The sequence below is a fragment of the Ostrea edulis genome, chromosome 7 (assembly GCF_947568905.1).
Source record: "Ostrea edulis chromosome 7, xbOstEdul1.1, whole genome shotgun sequence".
Classification (NCBI taxonomy): domain Eukaryota; kingdom Metazoa; phylum Mollusca; class Bivalvia; order Ostreida; family Ostreidae; genus Ostrea; species Ostrea edulis.
The window spans coordinates 43,416,122-43,428,220 of NC_079170.1; the positions used below are offsets into that span (position 1 = coordinate 43,416,122).

A 12,099-nucleotide genomic window follows, 5' to 3' on the forward strand; every position below is an offset into this window, starting at 1 on the left:
CGGACATTAAAGATAAGATGTAAATAAAACAAAGTATCATAGTCTTTTAAACAAAGAAACAGTAAACATATATTCACACACCCCTTCACGGAGTACCAACGGACGATATACAATTTCCAAACGATAATTTTAACGGATTTCACTGGGAACGTTTATTACGTTGCCCCCGGTATTACGTTATTTTATCTTGACAAAATGGAAAACGTAATAACGGGGTTCCACTGTATATGGTCAGGTGACTTAATCATAACTCACTGCCGGTAACTGAAAGGGGCATGGATCAATTGAAATTGACAGGTTTTGTTGTAGAAATAAAGATCTTTTATAAATAAGTGGATTAGAATATCTTTTTACACAGGATATACTTTGTATTTCCATAAAATCTTACTCCCAAAATCATGTTTGTCAACACACGCTTGTCATAGCCAGGAAACCACGTGCGGAGGTGAGAACACCAAGATTTCTAAAAAGTATGTCAAAAACATTCTACATTTCGACATACGTTAATGATAAATGAATTTAGGGAGCTAGCACGAAGATGAAAGTACAGAAATTTTCTTTGTAAAAGCTTTTTTTTCACACAAACAGTCGACTTTCACACCACGCTGATAGTTGAGTCACATGACATTTAAACATAAACAGGGCTCATGTCTTGTATTTAAAATGAAATGTTGAGATGTCTACATCTTTGTGTCTTGTATCAAAACCGTGTCCATGCCCCTTTGAACTTGTATAAACTGTAGAATTACAAGGTCAGGATAGAAGGTCAAACTTACTGCAGGGGGTACTGCCTCCATATCAGTTGCCCCATCTCCCACCACCACCAACATCTTGTGACCATGTTCCTTCTTGATGATCCTCGCCACGATGGACTTACCCCCAGAAGACGAAGTTGGCTGGGTCTCATCGAATCCTGCGTAGTCACCTGTAAAATGTCGACTGGTTTCTCAGGTTGATGATTTTCATTAAGGGTCAGTTATATTGACTTACACATACGTGAATGCTTCATGATTTAATTCATCACAGATTCTTTTTCATTTACCCTTAACCTTCGGATTTTTATGATAGTAATCATAAAATAAAAAGAAGATATAACATAGATTGGTTTTATACATGTAATGTATTGGCTGTTATAAATACATACATCAAATTTCACAAATTTAAGTAATGTACTTTATGTAGATTATGCTAATGTGTACAAATTATCTCCCATTTATACATGACTATTTGATAAATTGGCTTTCTATGATTCAATACAATTTCCTATATACTGTATATATCAACATTATAGTATATACTGATTGTGCCCTGGAGCCTAAACCTGACCACAAGGGGTCAATGAAGTTTACAATTTAAAGTAGCGGGCTTTTAATAGACCATAACGAAGTATTAAGACAGTCGATCCTTCTCTGCTCCTCTTAAATATTTATTTTACTTTTATCTAGTGTCAATAAAATTATAGAAGAAATTTATCACACATAATATCAACATAAAAAAGATGGCATCTGTTTTTGAAATTCAATACACCTAAGCATTGCCACGTTCACATTAACTTAAATCTCTGATGAACGAACTTGACCTGTAGCACTCATTCAGCTGTTACTTTGACCTTTAAGTGCTCTATGTGTATAATAGTTTAAATTTTAAATCATTAAGATTAAAGTTGTAAACAAATCACATGAAAAAGAGACAGACAGACAAAAAACAAATTCTAGCAGAACAGCAAATAAGCTAAAAGATTACCATTAAAGTAAAATTTCAGTCTGTTGGCAAAAACGTTCGTGGCTGGAATGTTAAGTGCCTTGGCTGATGGTTCGATGATACTCCGGAATCCCCCGGATACTAAGTACACCTCCCTTTTCCTGGCGTGGAGCTTCGAAATTAATTCCCTGTCAACAGTAAACACAGAGCATCGTCACAATGTAAAATAATATATACAAAATTATAACAGAACAGTCTGTGTGGTGTTGAAAACAATAAGAATACTTTGAAACATTTATTTGATCAATCAAAATTCTCAATACAGTGATATACCCTCTGTATGTCTGTTGTAATACACTGAACATTAGAAATAGAGTGATCTGCCCCTGATTGAAGTTCAATAGTGTTTGCTTTATAATATGCCTAGTGGTATTCACTTTGGCAGTCAAGAGATATGAAAGGGACATGGACAGTCACATGATTTGAACTAAAAATGTTGAATTTTATTTTTCGATTTTTAATGTTTAGAATGCTTAACATAGGTATTTCTAATCATGCTATTGGTCAGCAAAAATTTAAAAGTCAGTTGTCGAGGTACATGGGAAATGCCAAATTCCCAATTCTTTGTTATGTAAACAAGGCTTGTGCCATGTTTTTGTTTACATAGGTTAAATATACTAGGAGAAGAACTCGCAAGTTGTACGATCTTGCTTCTGATCCTATTGTATACATGTATATTATATATACAATAAAATACGTTCAAATCAAATCAATATAGAAGTTAATTCTGAACACAATTAAATAGTTTCAAGTGTTTGGCACATCTCATTTTATGATTTTGAACATGCTGTTTTCTATGAAGCAATATATGTGTAAACAGTTTTTTTTTTTTTTTAGCTCAAATCATGTTCATGCCCCTTTAACAACCAGAGATCAGCATTGACAGAGAATCCTAGCGTGGATGCACACAATACAATATGTAGCAGGTTTAAATCTTACTGGAGGCTTCCATTGTCTTCTAGTTTGCAAAATCTGAATTTTCGAAGATTATTTTTCTCTCCATAAATAGCATAGATAACCTATCTTTAGTTTGATTGTATCATCGTATTGATGCTTCAGTGTCAGGTCGCACACAAGTTTTATCGCATAGAAACAAAACACCGTTTCTATTGGTGTATTGTGCATCTAGCTGCAGATCTGTAGTTCTTTGGGAAAATATTGTGACTGACCAGAAAGCTAAAGATCCATCACTTATAAAAACCTCCAATTTACTGTTCAGAAAAAGATGCGCACGGTTGAGGCCTTATGCCGTTGTATTCTTGCATCGCCGTCTCAAAAATCTAATAAAAAAATCCAAACATAATTTTCAACTATACTTGTGTCCAAACATCCTTTCAAACATTTATCAAAGTCCCATGTGACCTGAAAACTCACAGCTTCAAAATTATTTCATTTGTTGACATACCTTTGTTAGGTTTATGAGACGGCGATGCAAGAATATAACGATATAAGGCTCAATCATGCGCATTTTTTGTGCCTTAAGTCGAAGGTTTTTAAAGGGGTGGATCTGATACTCTCTGGTTTGTCCCAAAATTTTCCCAGAAAGCTACAGATCTGCAGCTATCGTGCATGATGCATCTTAATCTAACAAAACAAAATAAATCGTACATACTGAACGTGAGGTGAGAACTGTGGAGGGTGCTGTCTGATGAAGTCTTCTACGTTTTGACATGACGGCTTTACGATATCTAAACGAGCCTCTAGAGCCTCCCTAAAGGAAACGCCTCCACCCATGGCTCTCATGGTCCTGTAAATATCAAAAGATTCTGACGGTTTCTCCATCCACATGCGAGATCATCACATTCAGCAGAAAAAATAAGAACAATAAACAACAGTTTGATGTTTCTTAAAGTGACTGGTTCATGTCTTTTGAAAGAAATATATTTCTTTTTTATGTTAAAAATCAACAAGAGATGTTTGTAAAACACATATACCCCCCCCCCCCCCCCGGTACAAATCTCGCGAGGTTTTCGGGACGAAACGATGTCACATCAACAATCAAAGGTATCTATGGCGGGAATGTTGGAAAGATTGGGAGTCCAAACGATGCTATTATCATGAAATGGGTATGGATATGTTTTTCCACGAATCGTTTGTCTTCTAATGGAGCCCGCGCCCGGAGGCCTCTATATCACCATCACACCGATTGATAAATATAACGCATCGGTACCCTCGTATAAATCAACCAAGGTTTGCCTATTTTTATTAGAAAACGGAATACCTATTGGTTTCAAAATATTCCCCAAATCGATGTACTGTAAACTGTAATAATCTACAGAACAGAGTTCGCCACCATCATGTCCAAAGGGACCCTACTAAACGCGCCTCTAATTTGAAGAGTGCCGTAAAGAGCGACAACTCGAATAGTTCTATGTTACTTCCGATTTCTGATTTCGAAAGCACGTTTTGTAACCAACACGACAAAAGCGACAATAAAAATATTCTGAAAACTCAACACCCACGTGGCACAAAATAAAACAATAGAAACTACCCACTACCCATAATAAATATTTTTTTAACAATCCAACCACGGACCAATTAAAATATGAAAAAATACGACCACCCACACAAAAAAATATCATTTGCCGCCCGACCCCCCCATTTGATCATTTCTGGAACAGCCCTCAATACTCTTATGTATTTATAAATACATAAAAGTATTGATATGAAATTGATTTGTCGAGAAAAGATATATCTGTGTTCCAAAATTATTTTGGGATACGACATCAATATTCCATTTATTATTCTCAGCAAATTAAACGGTTACTATTTTCTTTATTTTGTCCATGTTTTTGTTGTATAAAAAATACTAGGCTATACATTACGCCGCCAGAAAAATACTAATCTTCTTAGGACACTCCTATAAGTCAGGACATAGAGTTTTGGACCAAAATTTAACTCCAAAAAATCTTACTTATAGGCGAGTATATATGAAAAACATATTAGACTGTAGATTTTGATCATTCAAAGCGAAAAACAAAATTTGGGGGGAAATCGTGAATCATTCCTTTTAATATCGTACATAAGTATTTCATCTTGCAAGAGTTTAACCAATCGCTTTACTTTTGGGAAGGATTTGATATTTAGAGGGATGCCCGCCGTAAAATGGCTGAAATATTGTCAAAACGGCATAAAACATTAATCAACCAATCTAGGGGGATGAGACATTCAAGAATTATACCAATGTATTGTGTGATCAAATTAAGTAAAGTACAAAGGCATTATCAATAATATTACCATTCTCATTTCTCCTTATTGGGTCACTAAAGTTAATTTGTTATTCAAAACAATTTACCATTCTTGTACCTCTTTTCCAACACCACAAAATTTGGCCAGTTCATCCAGTGCTTCATCTATCAGCAAGGTGGAGTCGACATCAAAGCAAACTGCGTCGGCACTGGCCCATATCTTCCGAACCTCTTCAAGACTGCCCATTGTGTTAAGATGTCTGAGGAGCCTGAAAAAATAACCTCTACACAAATAATATATACAGGTGACTCTCAATAACAATTAACATCTACACAAATAATATATACAGGTGACTCTCAATAACAATTAACATCTACACAAATAATATATACAGGTGACTCTCAATAACAATTAACATCTACACAAATAATATATACAGGTGACTGTCAATAACAACCTCTACACAAATAATATATACAGGTGACTCTCAATAACAATTAACATCTACACAAATAATATATACAGGTGACTCTCAATAACAACCTCTACATAAATAATATATACAGGTGACTCTCGTTAACAACCTCTACATAAATAATATAATATATACAGGTGACTCTCAATAACAACCTCTACACAAATAATATATACATGTACCTGAATACAGACAACTAACAATAACTCAAAATTCAAAGGACCTTGATAAAATGTTAGAGATATCGAGAGTTTTAGATGTCAAAGAAAGAGTCAAATCCGAAAATTCAACCATTATGTTTCAGGTTTTACAGTACTCGGATTGTAATTTTACAACATCCTAGAATCATTGATACACGTTTTCCTCCATATTTATTGGGCAATTGACTTGATTTCGTCAACACAGAACTTTACCTTGCATAAATAAGAAGATTTTACAGTTAAAAAAATATTCATTTGTTCCTTTTTCATACAAAAATAGATCACAAGTACATTCATTGTATTTACATGACAAAATTCTCATGAATAACGAAGCTTCACAGTCAAAATTACACGGAGCACTATCTTCACATTTCCAGTTGCAAATCACAAATTCTTGTAAATAATGCATTGGCATTAGGGCTGATACGATTCACCAATTTGAAAGTATGGATACTTTCAATATAAACGCTCGATTCATTGCCTCGATCTTCAGAGCGATACATTTTGTAAAATCGGGTTTGGTAAAATACATTGGGCTTGACCTGTACTTATTAGTTTTCATGCATGAGGGATAGAATGGTGCCCGATAATGGTAAGGCTGTCGTTAGCCTCAAGTCTGACAAAAACAATTAATGAACTTATCAGTTTAAACTACAGAGACAACAGGCATTTTACCGTTCAGAGGTTTTGGAAATAGCTTATACTTTTGAAATTGTGACCGAGTCGTCATAATTAAATGTTTCTTCAAAGTTGTTATTGGTTTCTTTTATAATATATTATATACATCATACATGTATCGTATTGAAAATATTGAATCATATGGTATAAGTATTGCAATGTGTATCGTATCGTGAAGGAGGCGTATCTTTTCAGCCCACTATGTCTTAAATTTAGATTATTTCCTCAAACTCACTGCCTAATTGTCATGTCAAACAAATCAGACATTTATGTCTCTGATATCATATATAACAACCAAAGAAGAGGTGCTACGTTGAAACTAATCAATTAAAAAATTAACTGCCCATCCCTAACTGAATCACAAGTTATGTGTCATCATGTAAACATCTACTGAACACAGCCAAGCTAGCCCCTGGCCATTCAACATTATCCAGGTAAGGTTCATGCTAAAACAATGATACACTTGATTGATGGTATGACGTGTGTATGCTACCCTAATCCGAGATTCCTGACTCTTAACCCCGCTTTTATTTTGTGACTTCTGCGGGGGAGAGTCAGAGCGGACTCCATATTGAAAAGTGGGAATTCAGCGACACCAGCTGGTGTTGCTGCTTTACCTACCTCTTAAAACTTTATTTCGCGGATCTATCTTCCAAGACGTGAGAATTCAGTTAACGGAAGATAAATAGATCATGATTAATACGATGCTATCGCCGTTTAAACGGCCCTAACATCGACAAATGGAGCATCACTTGAATTAGGTCGCCGCCTCATCATTTGATTTCTTTGCGCATGACGTCAGCACATGTAAACACAAAATTCCATCGTTTAAACGGCGATAGCATCGTATTAATCATGATGTATTTGTAGAATAACCTTCCGATAACTGAATCCTCGCGTCTTGGAAGATGGGTCCGCGAAATAAAGTTGTAAGAGGTAGGTAAAGCAGCAACACCAGCTGGTGTCGCTGAATTCCCACTTTTCAATATGGAGTCCGCTCTGACTCTCCCCCGCACATGTCAAATATAAAAGCGGGGGCAAGAGTCAGAGGAATCTCGGATTAATGCTACCCCTACTTCTAGCTCCTAGATCCAGTGAAAAACAATGATACAGTTAATGAATTATGTTTTACGGGACCTAGACTTCACTTCGAGAGAATCAGGATTAATTCAAGTAAACATATAGAAGAGAAGAAAAAAAACGGGACCGTGATTTCACTTTGAGAGATCTTTTAAGAAGTAAAGAACTTTGAGAGATCAAAGTTCGAATCATCGATAGTCACCTGTACTGTCCACAGGTGCTCAGGTCATAATATATAAATACACATCTAACCTTATTACATATGTAAATAATCAACGTTGATTATTTACATATGTATAACGTTAGATGTGTATTCATATATTATGACCCAAGCACCTGTCGTACTGCATGTCCACCCGTCACTCTTAACACTAACAGCTCAACTCCGAAGGCCACTTTTTTTTAAAAAAAAAAGATCAACGGCATGCATGATCATTTTGTATTTATCTTAATTATAGTATTATCATAGACACAAAATAAGCTGCAGATGATGGGTAAAAATATCTACCTTGAAACAAGTTGAACGTTTCTTTCAATAATAATTTTCGACGTTGATCCTCGTCACCACATGTTTATCGGATTTACTGATAAGTCGGACCAAAACAAAGTCGGACTATAGCAAAGTTGGACCATAACAAACTCGGACTACAAAAAGTCGGACCATAACAAACTCGGACCATAACAAACTCGGACTATACTTATAATTGTGAATGTAAATCGAAATTAACAAATTAACTCATTTAATTTTTCTTTTCTTTTACATTTGGGCGATATTATGAACCTGAAAGTGACAGATTTACCTGTAGGTGTGATATTTACAGGATCCAGCGAGGTGAAGGGGGGGGGGGGGGGGGGGGGGGGGGGGGGGGGGGGGGGGGTGGTGTTGAAATTTCACAGTTTTTCTGTTTGGGGACTTGTAAGTTTACTCTACTTGGAATTTATTTTGCCAAAGTTAAGCAGAATAAAGCAACGGTTTCAATATAGAACTCTGAACACAATTTTAGCTTCAAACTCATACTTATGTAATGTGTTTTGTAGGTTCGACCACGAATGAAGTAGATATATATATATAATTTTCCTTACGCTACTTGGCGTATTCTACTGATTGGATTTAAATAAAATAATATAACAGAATCAATAATAATCAACAACACAATGATTTAAACTGATCTTCTATATTTATCTGGTTTTTCTCTGTTATCTCTCTGTGCTCTGAGCCTAGGTCTGAAACTTACATTTGAGCCTTAGCTCCCAGACCTATTTCTAAACACTGGGTTTCAAACACCCTATTAATACACTTTGCTCCTTTTTGTTCAGCAAGAATTTATGATACCCAAATGGTCCGTCTTCAGCAATTTGAGACACCGCAAATGAGTAGTCATAAATACCTTACCTCCAAGCACGTCTTCACTATACGACGACTTCTTCCAGAATGAACAACCGATCTTGAATAAGACCGCTTTATATAGTTTCCCTAAATCTGCTGAGTCAGATCTAGATCATCTTAACGTTTGGAACATTGTCCGAACACAGGAGATAACATATGATTAGAAAAGAATAATTCAACCTTGATTATCTAATTTGCATATGATTAACTTGATCAACGGAATTTCACTACAATTACCCACGCCTCCGAAACATATGCGTCCCGCATATTGATGAATTAAATTTCTGATCATGCATTTTTTTTTTTTTATTCAACACAAGAATTGGCTTCAGTCACACTCTAAGTATTTTTTTTTTTTTTCTTGTATCATTAAAATAATCTTTTATTTAAGTGCTATTTGCCACTCCTTTTTTTATGTCTCTTTAATCAGTCATTCATCATAAAAGAATTCCTCCTCTTCGACAACCTCTTCAACCTTCTTGTCATCCTTGATATAACTGGATGTTGTCTTACGAAGTTTCCTTCTCTTGACAAGGTTTCGCAAACTACTGCCTGCAACTTCAGTTTGTGTGCTAGTGGATGAAAATGACTTAAACTTGAATCGGTTCACCGACACATCCTTCTCAGGCATGCTGAGAGTTGTCTTTCTCTGTGGAGCAAACACAGGGATAGGTGCTGTGGGTTTCCTCACAGTTCTACCCTCCTCCAAAATACTGCAATTGTTCTCTTCATCCTTATTCCCTTTTATCTTCTCAACCTGTGATGATGGAGGCAGTCTACCTTGAATTTGTTGAGCAGTTACTTCCTCTTCACTGTCACTACTACTGCCACCAGAACTACTATCATTGGAGATCTCTCCGATCAAATCACCGGGGTCTTGCTCTAGCCACTCTTTGTCTGCATCACGTTTCTCCTCAGGTACTTCATCTTTACCATGAAACTTTCTCTCATGACGTTGTAGGTACGAGCTCTTCTTAAAGAGTTTGCCACAGGTCTTGCACGGGAATTTTCCTCCATTGCACTTTAGCAGGTGTTCACGCCACCTATTGTCCAGAACTTCTCCATCACACAAGGGACACTTGCTACACGACTTTGCTTTTGTGAACTTGGTGTTCGGCATTTTCTGCAAAATAAAAAAAAAATATCTCTGAGCTTATTTCTTTTCAGAACATAAATTTTCATAAACTTTTTTTTTAAATTTTTTTTTTATATCTTAGCTTTACAGCTCATAATCTTGCAACCATTTTGGTTGTTTTCGGATGCGTTTCTGTCCAGTAACTGGAACTAGCTCTTCCACTGTATCAATTGCAGTCAGTTCAGCTAAATCTGTGTTTTCTGATTCTACCTCATCTAACAAAGACTCGTTTTCAATTTCCGTATCTTCAAAGTTAAGGGTCTGATTTCTCTTTTTACGCAATCTGTCGCAGTGAATGATTTGTTTTTCACCTTTTCTGCCACATGAAACTGCATATAGCACATCAGACCATTGTTCCAGCACTTCATATGGTCCACGCCAAAACGAAGTAAGTTTTGGAGAGCAGCCGATCTTTTTCTGCGGAAAGTACACAAAAACTCTGTCTCCCGGCTTAAACCTTTCCCATGACAATTTCATGTCATGGTACCTCTTCTGTCTATTCATAGCAGTTTCTAAATTCTCGCGTACAAAACTGTGTGTTCTTTCTAACTTCTCACGCAGGGTCCAAGCCCAATGGTTTAGACTTTCCTCTTTCATTGTCTCAGGCATTTCATACATTAGATCTACTGGCAGAGATGTTTCCCTACCCAGCATAAGCAAGTTGGGTGTGAACCCCGTGGACTTATGTTCTGCCGACCTGTACGCCATCATAATATATGGAATATGAGTGTCCCAATCTCTCTGATTTTCTTGCACATAGGCACTAAGCATTGCTGTCAAAGTTCTGTTGAATCTCTCTACCATCCCATCAGATTGTGGGTGGTAGGGTGTGGTTCTGGTCTTTTGTATGCCCAGGAGCCTACACATCTCTGTAAAGAGCTCACTCTCATATTGTCTACCCTGGTCTGAATGGATTATTCTGGGTGTCCCAAACCTTGTAACTACTTCCTCCACTATAAGTTTCGCTACGGTTTTAGCCTCCATGTTTGGCATGGGGAACGCCTCTGTCCATTTTGTGAAGTAGTCTGAGACTACCAAAATGTACCTGTTCCCGTCCTCCGTTATGGGCAACTCACCGAGGATGTCGGTTGCTATGCGGTCCATGGGCATGCCTGAGGGTACGATTTCCATGGGTGACACCTTCTTCTTATTAGGACTTTTGCGCATAGTACAAGTATCACAGCCTGTGACATATTGCCTTACATCTTGTTGCAAGCCCGGCCAGTAGTATCTCTGCCGAACCCGAGCCAAAGTTTTGTGAACTCCTAGATGTCCGGACGTTCTATCATCATGGCAGTGTCTTAGAATATTCCGCCTCTCAAATAGAGGGATCACTTGTTGAAGTAGCTCTTCATTTGTTTCCAGCACTGTCCAGCACCTGCAAACTATACCATTCCTCAGAGTTAGTCTATTCCATTGACTCCAAAGGGATCTTAGAAAGTATCCTTTACTCCTTATGTCTTCAAACACTGGTCTCTTGTTGTTCTCCAGCCATGACTTGACAACAGAGATATCTTTGTCCTGTTCTTGTATTTCCAACAATGTCATACTGCTAGTGTCCTTCTCCTCAAACACAGCTCTAAGTTGGGCTCTGGTTTTCGCTATTTTGCTGATACAAAAATCACTTCCGCACTGCTTGCAAGGAATTCTACTGAGTGCATCAGCGTTCCTATGTAATTTTCCTGGCCTATGTTGGACTTGAATCTCATAGGTAGATAGCGTTTCTATCCACCTGGCAAGTTGACCTTCTGCATCCTTCTTGTTCAGAAGCCATCTTAATGAACTATGATCAGTTCGAACAAGAAAGGGCTTTCCATACAGATAATGTCTGAAGTACTTAACAAAGTACACTATGGCAAGTAACTCTTTACGTGTTACACAATACTTACGTTCAGCCTTAGTCAAGCACCGACTGGCATAACTAATAACCCTTTCTTCGCCACCATGTACCTGTGACAGTATAGCTCCTATTGCCACATCACTAGCATCTGTATCAAGTACAAATGGCTTGGAAAAATCAGGATGTGAAAGCATAGGTGCTTTGGTAAGTTTTTCACGCAAAATCTCAAACCCTTCCTGACATTCCTCAGACCATAAAAATCCTTGGCCTTTCTGTGTCAGAACATGAAGCGGTTTAGCTAATACTGCAAAATTTGGGACAAATTTTCTGTAATAACTACAGAATCCAAGAAAA

The 12,099-nt window shown here is 37.0% G+C and overlaps 2 protein-coding genes across 4 annotated transcripts in view; both read right to left on the bottom strand.

Moving 5' to 3' along the window:
* Positions 1-12,099, bottom strand: part of LOC125653734 (phosphoserine phosphatase-like) — a 34,641-nt gene that overhangs the window by 2,772 nt on the left and 19,770 nt on the right. Inside the window, exons 1-5 of one of the 3 annotated variants that reach the window (XM_048883319.2) lie at positions 7,892-8,032; positions 5,057-5,218; positions 3,374-3,508; positions 1,744-1,889; positions 777-925 (exon numbers count right to left, since the gene is read on the bottom strand). In XM_048883319.2, coding sequence (XP_048739276.1) covers positions 777-925; positions 1,744-1,889; positions 3,374-3,508; positions 5,057-5,196 — 570 coding nt within the window. In that variant the 5' untranslated portion in view covers positions 5,197-5,218; positions 7,892-8,032. Of the gene's footprint in view, positions 1-776; positions 926-1,743; positions 1,890-3,373; positions 3,509-5,056; positions 5,219-7,891; positions 8,033-12,099 lie in introns of those variants that run through there. The other 2 variants (XM_056144512.1, XM_056144511.1) reach the window with 2 other exon arrangements.
* On the bottom strand, positions 9,201-9,890 carry LOC130048685 (uncharacterized). Its single transcript, XM_056145702.1, has one exon. The coding sequence runs from the start codon at positions 9,888-9,890 to the stop codon at positions 9,201-9,203; it is 690 nt and encodes a 229-aa protein (XP_056001677.1).